General features: G+C 29.4%; 1 protein-coding gene across 1 annotated transcript in view; it reads left to right on the top strand.

Annotated features, from left to right (window-relative positions):
* Window positions 1–13,764, top strand: part of CenG1A (Centaurin gamma 1A) — a 197,418-nt gene extending 183,654 nt beyond the window's left edge. The window contains exons 19-20 of the mRNA XM_085809112.1: window positions 3,468–3,638; window positions 8,332–13,764. Coding sequence (XP_085665238.1) covers window positions 3,468–3,638; window positions 8,332–8,544 — 384 coding nt within the window. The 3' untranslated portion in view covers window positions 8,545–13,764. The remainder of the gene's footprint in view (window positions 1–3,467; window positions 3,639–8,331) is intronic.
* The last annotated feature ends 1,779 nt before the right edge of the window (window positions 13,765–15,543 follow it).

Genomic DNA, 15,543 nt, shown 5'->3' with positions numbered 1-15,543 from the left:
TCTTCATTTATTTGCGGATACTCGGTTGGCTTTTCCAATGAATTGTTATCATCGTGTCCATCATCACTATTGGATGGCAAAATTTTCTCAGCTTCTTCATCTGTTGTATTATCTTCTCTATAGTATCTATTAGTTATTTCTGAATTATTCTCATTTCCATTAGTTTGTTCCTTATAAAAAATAATAAGTTCTTCTAATATTTGATTTTTATCGAAATTTAAATAATTTTCTTTTAGTAAAGGTGATCCAAGTTTCTATTCATCAAATTTTACATCTCTCACTTCTTGAATTTTGTTTAGTTAAGGGATATAAATTTTGTATGCTTTTCTCTTCATGCTATAGCCTATCATAATTCCTTTTTTAGCTTTAAGATCCATCTTTCTATGTTTTTCTCGTCTTATATGAACATATGCTTCACATCCAAATCTTTTAAGATAAGTAATGTTAGGCTTGCGTCCTTTATATATTTCATATGGTGTAAACCTTTTATCATTTTTGTGACTCCTGTTATTCACATGTACAGCTACTTTAATGCTTTCAGACCAAAATTTTATCGGTAATTCTTCATCAATTAACATAGTTCTAGCAGATTCAATTATAGTGCGATTAAAACGTTCAGCTTTTCCATTACTTTCCGGAGTATAAGGGGTTGTAAGTTCATGTTTAATTCCCATTTTTTCAAAAAATTCTTTTATATTTTTAGCTAAACACTCACTACCATTATCACTACGAATTCTTTTTAGTTTCTTTCCTGTTTGTCTTTCTTCTTGAATGATAAGTTTGATTAGAGCTTCTGAAGTTTCACTCTTCTTCTCAATTGTTATCACAAATATGAAATTACTGTAATCATCTACCACTGTTAAAAAATAACAACTTCCATCTATTGATTTCTCAATTGGTCCAACTAAATCTATGTGCCATAATTCTAAAATATCTTCAGATTGCTTAAATTTCACACTTTTATAAGATGTTCGTGTTATTTTACCTAATGTACAAGGTTCACAATTGTTTTCAGAAATTTTTACATTTTCTAATCTAGTGACTGATGAGTGTTTTTTCATGTCTATTAGCCTTTGATAATTTATATGATCTAGTCTCTGATGCCATAGTACATCATTAACATAACTAATTTTAGCTTGTTCAACAATATTTCCTTCAACTTCAAATTTATTTCCATTTCTGTTAGCTATATATAGAATGTTTCCTTGTTTATTGATCACTTCTGCTTTATTTTTGGTAAAAATTACTTTTAAATCATGATCTACAATTTTTGATACTGACAGCAGATTTTCACTTAAATTCGGTACTTGCAGAACATTTTCTACTCTCAAGATGTTCTTATTTCTATCAGTTTGCATTTTAATGTTACCAATACCAACTGAATTTATCATGGCCCCTTTTTCAGCCATCATTATTTGTTGTTCTTCATCTTTAAAATTAGTAAATATTTCTTTATTAGTTGCCATGTGAGATGTGGCTCCTGAATCAATAATCCATTTAATTTTTCTATTCTCTTGTTTATTTATTTTATTCTTTCCATCATTTCTATCTTGATTAAGATATGAGCTTTCTATTTGCTTAGATACTTCAAATAAGCATGTAGCTGATTCATATTCTCTTTCCTTGCTTGACATTCTATAAGTTTTGTTACATTTCTCTGCTGTCGGTGTTTTTGTTTAGTTTTCATTTTACATTCAGTTGATTTGTGGCCGAATTGTCCATAGCAAAAGCACTTTATACTATTATTATTATTTCGACATTCTTTTATTAAATGTCCTAATTTTCCACAATTAAAGCATCTTCTTTCATATTTCGATTTTATCCAGTTTTCTTTTGTCTTAGAACTTACTTCTATTTCTTTTCCTCTTTGTTTATTTTTTCCTTCTGTTTCTTTTAAAGCTTGTCTAATTGAAGCTAGATCTTTCTCTTTATTGCTTTTAATAATTTTAACATCAAATTCAAATTCCTTTCTAAGTCCTTCTAGTATGAAGTAAATTAATTCTTTATCTCTTATTTCATCTCCAACTTGAATACTTTTACTTTTCAGAATAACAGCTCTATTCATATAATCATCTACTGATACATTTTGACTCATTTTCAGTTGAGCTAATTCTATTCTGCATTTAATTTGAATATCTTTTGTTCTTGCCGCCATTTCATTTTTGATTTTCTCCCATAACTTCTTTGCGTTCTTTTCATTTGCATATTTTAACGCTTGTGGAGCTGTCATAGTTTGATTCATTATATTTCTTGCTATCGCGTTATTATCATCCCATATTTCCCAAGTTTTTATTTCATTTTCGAAATTAACATCATCCTTTTTATATGGTTTTGGTGGTTCATCAGCTTCTATCACACTTCTCCATATCTTTAAACTTCTTAATTCACTTTCAACTCTGTTGGCCCAAATAAGATATGTATCATCACTTAATTTTTCTATATGACTCAAATTTATCATATTATATGCCATATTTTCTAATTTATATTCACTAATTATAATACAAGTCTAATTTATCTCTTAGAGAAATTGGCTATTTTGTTAAGCCTAAACAACATCAATGTTCTATCTGAAAGTTTATTAACAGAGGGGGCAACCACGCTCTACTACCAAATGTTGGTTTTTTAAGATTGGCATATATATATAACATTCTCAAAAGAATCATCCACTTCTAACAAAAATACATTATGGCAATATACAAAAAGAAAACTTTATTAAAGAAAATCAGACATAAAAAATCTTACCACATTCTACCAAACCATAATAATAAAAAACTCTCTCTTCCAGATACATTTTTAACTCATTCTTTTTACAATTTAATTTCAATGTTGCCAAAATATTAAACTTAATATTAACTTAAAAGTATGCTTTATAAACAAATACTATCAAATAGTGTTTCAAACTAAATATGATGAAATCTAGGCTTTTGATGTCATAACTATTCTAACGAAGGGAAGAAAGATGAGAAGCACAGCGGCATAGATCTTACTTGCAGAGGGTGAGAGGAGCTTTTGATGGAAAATGGCGTGAGTTCTCTATTTATAGAAGTGGGTATGTAATAATAAGTTCGAATGTTCTGGAAAGTACTGGTCTAGGGGGAAGATCCTGAATTGCAGAAAGTTAATTAAAGGTTGTTGGTTCGCATAGAGCAAAGCCGTCCTATTTTTTTATATTTTACATCTATATTATAATGTGTCAGGAAATGCTCTAGAAAATTAATATAAATGAAAGCAGCAAAAATGTTCAGTTTTAGTGTTAGTGTGGTGCTGATGATAACGTTTTTTTGTAATTTGATATAGTGTCTCTTAAAACTTGTTAATCTGTTACATTTATATAATTCCACTTCTTTACTGCCTGTTTCTGATTAAGCATAGCATACCATTGAAAGTTATTAAATTTACATGTTAATTAAATCAAGTGTATCTCTTGCATGTATGTTTAATGATTACTGATTTTTTATCCATATTAGCAACTGATCGATGTAGTGTGCAAGAGTGACATAAAAGCAGTTGCTCTAGTTCTGGCTCACACATCCTCCCCTGAGCAAGTCAACACAACTGTCAGTCCAAGAGATCAAAGAACAGCTCTGCACCTTGCTGCAGCTTTAGGCAATTTACCAATCACTCAGCTTCTTATTTGGGTACGTCCATTTTCCTAAAAGTTTGGTTTAATGTGGTTATAGTTACATTTTAAGGGCGTTGTTATTTTTTGCATTCAGTTGTAATTTTGTTCCTACAAGGGGATTGAATGACCTATGTTAGTAGATTTCTGCTAACTTCATATAGTTATGGGTGGAGTTCAAGCTTTTTTACCATAGCCATTTGGCTTCCACTGTTTCACCAACAGGACTGTCTGCTGGCAGCTTATTCACCGTGAGACATTTGCCGTCAAGTCAAAATGTAATATATAAATATATAAAGTGTTGCTTATAATGTATATAATCGTTTACAAATATGAGAAATAAAGAAATTACACTTAGTTAATTAAAAAAATCTATATTATAAAATAAAACAAAATTATCACATTTCATAATAATGGGCTAAACCTCTGATACAGCAGATTATATATTATTGTTTCTAAAATTATGCAGATGCAATGTTTACATGATTTGTCAAAATTTCTTAAAATTTTAATTGGCTAATTCAGAAGAATCGCTCATGTAAGCTGTAAATTCACATTTTTATGAAATCTTAATCAGAAATGGAATTACTTTGGCATCTTTTCAGCACATTACTCTCATAAAGTTAATAAATATATAGATAGATGTACTAATAAGTTAACTTTTGTATTTTGTGTAAGGATATATGTTTGTAAAATTGTATCCAAAAATTTTTATTTGTTATTCAAAAGATTTTCGTTCTAGAAATTTGCTGATATGTAAATGTTAAAAAACCAGAAAGATGTTTTACCATAACTTTGGTTACAGAGCCAATGTGTGCATGTGATTTATTTAAAAATACTTGCAAGAAATCGAGTTTTAATATAAAATCAAAAACAAAATTCAATTTTTTTTTAATTATATGAAGACAATATTATCTCTTTAAATGTTATCTTCAAAATGGTCAATTTATTTTGAAATCTCAAAAGAATTTTCTTTTTATTATGAATGTTACATTATATTATGTTTAGTTTTAATATTTATGCTTTATTTTGTTATTGTATATTATGTTTAATTATAATATTGTGGCTTATTTTGTTATTGTATATTATGTTTAATTATAATATTATGGTTTATTTTGTTATTACATATTATATTTATAATGAAATTATATTTCTTCTTAATTATGAAGGCTTTTAGTTACTGATTTGAATTTAACTAAACATTGCATATTATTATTGAATTTATTATTTTAGTATATTTTAGTAATTCTAGATGTTGTGTTTAATAACAAAAGCTTTTCCCTTTTAAAATTTAAGACAGATGTGTACAATATGTAAACAAAATTATTAAACTAAATAAGCTTAATAATATAATATAATATAGCCATGTAAAGAAAAATAAGTTTTGACTATAAAATAGGTAGACAACATTATTAAACTTAAAATTTTACTATGATATGTCAGTTATGGCAAGATATAATATAAGCATTTAAAGAAAAATATGTCTTGACTGTGAAATAGCTCGATGGCAAAATGGCATGACAGTGAAGTAGTGGTGGCTAATAGTCCCATTCCACATTAGAAGCAAAGTAGCTGTAAACGTTTAGTATGCAGTTCTCTGATACAAATAGGAAAATTAAATTCTATGTAATGTATATATTACTTTAATTCAGTAAACTGACAAAGGCTGTGATGGTACAGTTATTAACTCACAGGTGTCGCAGATGAAAAGTCTGGGATACCATTCCTAATTCATATAGGTCTTTTCATTGTTATTTTTATTCCTGAAGAAATTCGTTTATAGAAAGGTATTTATTAAATTGATAGTGTGAAAATGAACAAATTACATAGATGGTCCACAGTAAAATGAGCTCTTCTTACTCTCAAAGTGTGTATTAAAACAATAAAGGTGGGAAATGTAACAAATTAGAAATACTAGATTTACAGGATTCCCACTAACCATGATACCTGAAAGGTCAGGAAAAATTTAACCTTATATATATATATATATATATACATATATATATACATATATATATATATATATGTATAAGTCTGGGTGTTTAAAGAAAAGTACGAATCGTTTCTTTTAAATAGTTTGTTTTAAATAATATGAAATCAAAAATTGTCCATCTTAAAAAATTAAATAAAAAATAAGCAGTATTTCCCTCCCACCAAAAAAACTTATCTGAGCTTGTATCTGATACAGGCTTATCCTCTCACAACACTCTTTATTTTTTTTTTTGCTTTAGAAATGTAATTGTCCTTCAGAAATAAATATTGCAGTTAAAATCTCATTATACTGCATGGCTGTACATTATGATAAATAGCTATGATAATTAAATAAATTTTTATTCATTATAATTCGAAGTTTCTTTTATTTTAAAACTTCAGTTTTTTTATTACAAATGGTGTACTGTTATTTCACTCTTTTGTAAAATGATTAGGTTTTTACAGTTTGATGTTTCTTTTTAAAAAAATCTTACCTGCTTTATTGATTGGTTTAGGTGCATATTCCCTTTACATATTTTTTAAATATTTTCACATAAGAAGTATTAATTTTTATAATATTTATCAGTTATTCCATTGTATTTTGTAGTAAACATAAAAAATATGAACTTCCCCATATTTAATTTGCTAACAAGTTGATTATGTCCAGGAAAATTATTCTATTTGGTCATGGAAAATCAGGGAAGTGAAAACTTGAATTACATTTCTTAACAATCTTCAGCACATTTACTGTGGCGGTTTGTACATTCTTATCATCAGATTTGTTTACTTTTGAGTCATGCTGCTGTGCATCAGCGGCCGTGGTATCCATACTTATGATTTCAGGTTGTGTATCGTTATCAGGTGTAACTGTGTTACTATCTTGTATATCAGTGCTGTCATCATTTTGATTATTAATGATAATAGGTGATATTATCTGAGTGTGAGTATCAAATTTTAATTTCTTTATACCCAACCTTTATATTTAGTTCTAACAGTTTTGTCACCATATATGTGTAATGTTTTTTCATCCTCAGAGCTCGTATCTTCGTCTAATGTTTTTTCATTAATATCACTCGTGTCATAATTATCATTAAGATTTATTAGGCTTCTGGCCTTGTCATGATCTTCTAGACATTTACTTGTAGTGGGAACATTACTATGAATATTATCATGACTTTCATTTGTGTGCTCCTTACTACTTTGGTCATTAAGATCTTTAACTATGTCTAATGAGCTAAGTAAAAAGCCATAAAATTTACCTTCAATTTCAGTAAGTTGACCCTTACTTTTTTTAATTCATCTAATTCGCATAACTGCACGTTGTAAATTTCAATTAGCCTCTCCATCGCAACATATCAGCAACAACAAAAGAAAATCCAGCGCCCATAAAATTGGAGTCCCACACCCCAGAATGAAACCTGACACAATAGCCTTCTTCACAGACGGATGTGTGGGCGAAGAACACACAAGACCCCTGACAATCACCTGAAGTGAGAGCTTGGGGGTAACTACATGTGTTATCCAATCCAATAACCAAAATAATCAAATTAAGTAAATTAATTTTATCTGATAATTAGCAGAAAATCACTAAAACTACTTAAAAATGCCTAATTAGCGTGCTAGCCAGCAGTCAGCATACTTTCGTGAAAAGTAATTCCTAATTTCGTTAAATAAAATCAGATATAAAATAAGTGAAAGCATAGATAACTTTCACTAATAATACAAACCGACGATTCACATTTAAAAATGCTGTTTCAATCAGATTGTAAAATACTGTAAAATACACGTGGTCGCGCTATCAGACTGCACGAGACAGATGTACACGCTGACAGGATCTCAGGCACAATCTTGAATGATGAACCTACTGCCTCGTTGTCCCCGCTCCGAATGAGAATGAATATAAGTTCATTTTCCTGATACTGCCCTTTATAGGCTTGCATCACATAATCCCTTCCTGAATGCATTCCCTCTCTAAGCATGTGTCTTTTGCCATAAATATTTAACTAGTCTTTGTATCTGCAAATATTCATGTCTCTCAAATTTATTACTTCTCTCCCCCCCCCTGATATGGTATCTGATATATAACAGTATGGTGTAAAATTCAGTTCCGTTTAGGAGGTAATTTTGGCACTGAGGAAAATATGTTCAAAAACTTTCTTGAGCAATAATTATCTATTTGCACAAAATTTTTGTCACAAAATTACAGTGTAGTATCATTGGTTTTAGAATAAATAGAAATACTATTATTAATCAGAATAATAAATTGTAGATTAGCCTTCATTTCAAAACAATATTCCATAAATTAGCTTAAAAATATTTCACCTCTAAAATGTGAGTAGGAAGCATTGTCATTGTGACATGAACTGGAGGTTTAAAAAGGCTTTTTCTTTTTTTAATTTATTTTTTAGTTTTAGGGCTAGCTTATATATTAGCAGAATTGCTAGAGGCTGAAGTTCTTATAATAAGCAAATATTGACAAAATCATAGCTCTCTCAGCTCTGGATATGCACAAAAGTAGTTCAAATGAAAGATGTTTATAGCAAAATTTCCATTTATAACTCTATGGAGGAAATTTTCAACTCTTTCTAGAAAACTTGGTTTCAATATATATGGATATTATGATTGAGGATATTTTAATGTCTGAATTATTTCACAGTTGTGTTAACTTTGACATGATATAGGTAAGTTGTTATCCTGCATTTCTTTCTTTATTTTTATGTTTTCTACTTTTATTTATATAGAATAATGCAAATTTAAAAGCAGTTGATTCAGATGGCCGAACTGCGGTTACATATGCAAAGAATGGTGGATTTCAAGAAGTCCATGATTTGCTGGTTCACAGTGGCTGCCCAGATTTGATCCCTGGAACCACTTCTACTCTGCCTCGCAGACGTGGTAGTCTATCTAAGAAATCATCAGAAGTGTTTGACAACTTGCCTGCCAGCATCATATAGTGAGACACTTTCATCTGTGATTGCTGCATATACTCATTTTCATTTTTTCATACTAGGACTGGCTGTTGTAGGCCAAAATTGTATAGATTCATTTCACATCTCTTCAACTAAATATTGTATAAATATACTCATGCATTTGCTCTCTTTCAAATGAGCTGAATCTTTTATAAAAAGCTAATGAGATGTAGACTGTATTTAGTTATGAATTAATTGCAAAGAATGTAATTTATTTATTTTAACATTAAATGAATATATATGCCATGTGATGATGATATAGAGAACAGTTTCTTGTTTTAAAAACTGCACAATAATTTTAAATTTTGAAAGCTATTTGTTTACGTATATGTGTATCAGTTGCTCTAAATGTTAGTTTGTTAAATTTTCCAGTTTTTAATCTTCTGTGACATTCATTACTTATTTTATAGGCTGCTATGTTGCTTCAGGTAATGTAGTGGATGCCCAGTATTTCAGAAAGATTTTGCTCCAAAAGTCTAGTTCAGATGGAGCTAGCTATTCTGCATTTTCCAATACTACATCTCAATACAGCATACATTTCCAAGAGGCCTTTTGTTGTACATAGTACATCCATCTCGTTTTGTATGACTGAACGATTTCCCATCCATATTTCAATGTGCAGCTGCTCTTCTGCATATGTGTCTTTTATGTTGCCTAATTTTGTATCTTTGAAGGTAATTGAATTTTAGATGCTTTATAAATGCTAAGTGCAGCATAGTCGCTTAGACTGTTTTAAGAACATTGTAGACATGGAAATCTGGAAGTGTAAGATGTTTTGCTATTGTGTTATGCATTAGCATCTTTTCGTTTTAGTTTCAAAATTGCTTTTTGTGTGTTTTTGACATAATTTTTAAGTGTGTTGATATCCTGAATTATCTTCACATTTGAAGCTCAGTTAGCTTCATCCCCCCAATTAACTTGTGTTCACTTGCATTTTTCCTTTCAAGAGTAAATAACATATATGAAACAGGGAATCATTCAAATGTTAGACTATTGTCAAATGAGTGTGTCCACATTTCTCAAATAAAAGCTAAGCAATTTCATTATTTTCAATACATAAAAAAAAATGGCAGTAAAATTGAATTTGTATTTTTGTCATAAGCTAAGCCACATAATTTCACTAGTAAATTTTTATGTATGTCATTTCTCACTGCTATACATGTTGGCTTATGTGTTGTCTGAAATGTTAGATATATAATTTTTCGAGAAATGTAATAGTTGTGTAAAAACATTGTCGTAGAAAATGGGAAAGTCTCTGAAAAGTATTTATGGTATTCTTTCCATTGCATTAACTGTAAGAAACCTACTATATTTTCTCACAAAATGTCTTAGTTGATATAGTGGTAAGTAATGGCTAATTCTTATGCTGATGCCACTGGATAAGTCCTGTGACCGGTTTGGTAGCATCTCCCCTCTTTTGTGGTGCAATATCAATCTGCCTTCTGAGGTGCATGGAGTGTGTAAAGTTCTTGGTGAGATGGTGAAGAAACTGACGAGTTCTGCCACTCCTAATAAATGTCAGATTGGGAAGTGCCTAGATATAGGGAGCATATTTACTCATAATACACTTTCTTTTGCCTGTCTGGAATGGTTTTTACTAAAAATATATGCTGTATTCCTCAGGTGTTAAGCATAGTTCAAACAAATGAAATATTTCAATATATAAACAGAAAGGCATCTTATAATAACCTAGTAAAATATTTGCTACTTTTAATGCAGTTAGTTTATCATAAGATTTTGTCATTTAAAAGCAAAAGTGATATTTTACATAAGGTTTAAGTATGCTACATTTGGAGAAGTTCAGAAGTATAAATGTGGGTTCATTGTATTTTATTGATAATACATATTACCATTAATTACTGTGATTGATATTTGATGCTAATTTAGTTTATTTATGTTTATAAACTGGGGGATGAAAAATGTGCATTAAAAGAATCTTGGAGTTTAAAATATATATAGATATATGTAAGTAGGAACCCCTTACTTACTATGATCAATTAATCCCTGTGAAATGATGTGCTAAATGACATTATGTTAATTAAATATACAAATAAATATGAAGTAGTTTAGTTCATTCAAACATTCCATTAATTTATTTCAAATTTTTTGTTGTATTGTAATAACCTTTCACTTTTTAAATAAATGTATTCAGAATTTCACTGTATCACATACAAATTGTTAATAAATGAAAAGATAATAAAAATAGCATTAGAAACTATAATAGAACTAAGCATAAAGTGCTGAAAGGAGAAGTGCACTAGGTCTTTAGCGCTGCTGCTGGACTGTCATATTTTAATAACATGATAACTCGTGCTCCTTAAGGGCTCCCAGACTAAAATTTAAAGTCAGTCATAATAAAACACCAAATAATTGAAGTGTTGCCTATTATCGCATTAAAAGCTACATATCTGCTTAGTCAGTTATATGCTGTAGGAAATGAACCTGCAGCAAGAAAATTTGCCAGATTTCATCCCTCCTCATTTATGATAGCAATGAAGTAATTTAACAGTTGTAACTGTGAACTCACAATGCCATTAAGAAAGTTTAAACAACTGTATCTTGTTGCTTGCATTTTTCTTTCCTAGAATTGTTTAAACTTGCATATATAACTTTTATGATCCTTGTTATGTATGCAACAGGTTAACATAACAACTTGTTATGTATCCTTGATACAACAGGATTTCATGCACCTACTCAATGTATGAACTGGAAAAAAATTTTCAAATTAATGTTTAAGATTCAACCAGTGTTTTAATGTTAGCCTATTAACATGTATAAGAATCAGATTTAAATGCCCATGTATCTTGTACCCATTCTGTTTTCATTTTCAGATTCTAGCTGTTGTTTGCTATTTAAACTTATTAAATTAAATGATTCAGGATGAATGCTTTCATTGAAAAGAAAACATAGTTAATAATACTCGGTGATAATATGGTTTGTCCTTTTTGTGTAATGTGAAACAGCATTAACTGCTAGCATCTCAAGTTTTTGTTAGTGTAAACTAATTTATTTATGCTTGATTTTTCTTGAAGCATTTGATGTACAATTAATTTCAACTGGTAACAGTGATAGTTTTAAAATTAACCCCACTTTTTTAAGAAATTTGTGGACATACTGTAATTGTTTAACACTAGAACTACCAGTATTGCTGCTACATGCATGTTTATTGTGTATTTAAAAAAAATTTACGTCATGTGGTGTCTCCGTAAGTAAAAATTATACACACAAATAGCATTTAATGTATTAAATATGTATTTAATTAGAAAATGCATGAAAACATGTTTAACTGAAATAGTTTTTTTGGGGGGAGGGGTTAATCTGTCTACAGACTATATTTTCTGCATATAGATCTTCTTGATGCGTATTTACCTCAAATATACGTCTTACTTTCAAGAGAAGTAGATTTTGTTTTGTTGCACAATCCAGTTTGATAGAATATTTTTTAGAATTAGGATGAATTCTTAAAATATACTCTACCGAGTTACATTCTTGTTGTGAAGATATTTTTCTTCTGTTGTAATATTTATTTGCTTGCAAGTTCTTCTAGTATTAGCAATTAAATTCACTTACTGTATTTGAACTTTACACAACACTATATTAATTCACTGAATGCTACTAAATCAAAATATTATAGAAACTTCGTTTTTCTGGTCAATATCCATTCGGAATTTAATTTTATTATAATGTGATGATGCCCTTTGTGGCGAATGATTGTTGAATTTGTCAGTCCTTACAAATTTATGTTAAATTCAAACGTGTTATTTTTATGGCAGTTTTCCTTTTTTTAGTAGTTTATCCAATATTATCTACTTTAACTGCTGTGTTAAGATCTTATTTAGTTAATTGTTCTTTCAGTTTTGCTGGTTTTAGTGAAAAATTCTTGTCTCCATATATAGTTTTAACTAAAATTGTTTTCTTGGCCGCAATTCTTTTTGCGGCATTCCGGATACTTTTGTGGTTTATAGTCATACCTTAGATTATATAAGGTTTGACAAGTTGTTTAACAACAAATTAATTAAAAGGTGATGATGGGCATGATATATCTCTTCGCAACTAGGTGAAAAAGTATTTATACTTGCTTTGGAGCAGTAAATTTTTAATAGCAATAATACTGCACATATTGTTACTGGCAAAAACGTTTACTTGAAACAAACCAGCTAAGCAGTTTTCATGATAAATCTGTTTAAAGATAAATAAAAATTCATTTTAGTGAGTCTTTCATTTTGATGGGTCTATGTGTGTTTAGTTACACAAAAGGCAAATAGTTTTTAATTTCAACATTTGAAAGGAAACAAAGAAATATAAGCATCCTTTCTCATTAAAAGTTGTTAAAATTTTCCAGTTATATTAGCAGATTAATAATTATAAAGGGAAATATATGACACTCATCAGTTTGATGGGCTAGGTAGTTCTAGTGTTTAAAAAAATCTAACTGTGCTGAAAATGCCTTTTTCTTTTGACACTTTTTTCCATAATTTGCGTGACATTATTGCATAGTCTGAGAGTATGAGATTAATTTTTTAATTACAAATTTCAATTATTTTCTGAAGAAATTATTATTACAAAAATTCTGTTAAATATGAAAGTTGTTTATATTTGATTTTGTATTACTTATAAGAGATAATCCTTGAATTTTTGAAAAAATACTCCCCATTAGTTATCAAATATTGGTACATTATGTTTCATTCTTGATAATACTTTAGACTGGGGCTTTATAATTTGTATGAATTCTGTTAGAATACATGCTGTTTATAAGATACTGAAATTTGCATTGTTCCCCATCATGCTTATTTATCAGGATCATTTATGTATATTTTAGTCATATTCTTCCTTTGATTGTGTACATATGTGAATATGTACAGAAAATGTTATTTAAATGTATTGTACATTGGACAACTTTTTTTTAAGATGTATGTGTGTGTGATGCGTGTGAGAGCATATGTATATTTGTATGTATGCATATATTTACATGTGTACATGTGTGTATATATGATTATCAGCAAATTTATTATGACATATCTATCAATCCTAAAATAAATAAAATCTAGTTGCTTTTTTCCCTTAAATTTTAGCATGTAGTACAAAAGCTTATTTGTTTCAAAAGTATTTGTTATACACTGAAATTATTTATTTTGCATGAAAATATTATAGAATGATTATTAAACTATATATTGAAAATGGAAATAAACTCTACCACACCCATCATCATTTTTTTTTTCTTTTGAATATATAAAAGCAATGTTTCCTCTAAAATGCAAATTTAAATAACTGCTCACTGATTTCCTTTTTTTTAAAACTTTTGAAGTTTCACACAGGTTTTACTTTCAGATTGGTATTTGAAGCACTCATGATCATTAATGTAGAATACTGCATCAACATAAATGCAAATATTAGTGGGAGCATGGCCCAAGAGACTTTTTTATTTTATAGTTTGTTTTTCAGCTGGTTAGTGTCATAAAAGAATTTTATATCTCAAACATGAAGAAGAAACTATGACAGTTTTATTTTGCAATAGCAAAAGTTTACAGTTTTAAATTATATGACACTGTAGATGTACGGTACACAGATGTATAAATATTGCTGTAGTAATCTCCTTAAAAATTCTATTTTTTACAAATAAAGCTTTAAATTAAGAAATTTGTAATAACCCTTAATGTTTGACCCATTGTCTTAATTGTAATTCAGATATGCACACAAAGGCCTATGTTGCTTTGTTATAAGAATGACAACTTTTCCAAATTACCCTTTTTTCAACAACTAATGCAGAAATTAAAAAACATTTTTAGGTAAAGATATATATTTCTCTAATATTATGTAGTTAGAAATACATTTCCTGCCTAATTAAATAAGCATGTTTGCTTCATTAGATATTTCAAAAGTTCAAGTTCTTCACTTGAATTTGCCAGGCAATGGTTTCGCCAATTTTTTTATATCATCCTGACATGTCACATTATAGTAGAATCTAATTTGCTTATTGGAGAGCCCATCAATCACTATTAAACAAAACTTCTGAGTAAAAAGTGCTTGATGGAATTAAGATTCAAGTAGCCAAAATAGTTGATTCTGCTGGAATTCTTTAAATCAGCATTATTAAACTAAAGCATGGAGTCTTCAGTTTCATGAAACGTATTTTCATCCCAAAAGAAAGATGTTGCTCTTGAATAAATCCTGCTTATTAGCAGCCAAATTCATATACAATGTAGAAAATAGACCTTATGTGTGCTGTGAAAACATTGCTACCATCAGCTTGTAATGCTAAGACCATGCTTGTATGATAGTTTACAGCATATGTTGCTGTAACTAATCTCATTTATCTGACCTCATCCGAACAAACCTACGAAATTTATCATGGCAAGGAGTACAAGATTACATCTGTCGTTGGTACCATATAGGTCACAGTATCTGTTCCACCCCAATTTTGAGACAGAGCACTCTTTCTCACCAAACCACACGAGCTAACTTTTGGCTTACAGAATAGTCTATCTTCTATCTACATCATGCAAAATGTATCAAGCAGCAAAAATCTGGTCCACTCAGGCCTCAACTTATGTTAGCTGAACAGAGGATCTGTAGAACATGTTATTGCATCAGGTAATGCATTCAGAGATGTTACTCTGTATTCTTCAGTTGTGCTGTGTTGTGATTTCGCATACCTCTCATCATTTGGAATGCTGTCCTTAGTTACAGAAAAGCTGTATTCAGGTGGGAGTCTGTGCTGGAGAAGCTCTGAAACTCTCTAATGGTGAAAGTACATAATCATCCTGTAAATTACCATGCAGACATTAAGATCGCTCTTTTAGCCTCTTCCGATGGAAAAATTATGAGCATCTAATATATTTAAATACAGGCAATACATGTATTATTACTGAAGTGCATTCTTTAAGAACAATAAAATGTGCTAAAGAATCAAAATGCTGTGATTTTTAGTCAAATTTCAGTTCTGTATAGTTGCATATTTTGTTATCTTCTTTCACTGGAAGTATA

This window comes from Stegodyphus dumicola, chromosome X2 (assembly GCF_044657685.1).
Source record: "Stegodyphus dumicola isolate Sdum_Otavi_A_Nest chromosome X2, ASM4465768v1".
Classification (NCBI taxonomy): Eukaryota; Metazoa; Arthropoda; class Arachnida; order Araneae; family Eresidae; genus Stegodyphus; species Stegodyphus dumicola.
Note: the sequence above shows the minus strand (reverse complement) of the source record. Positions and strands in the feature narration are given on the sequence as shown.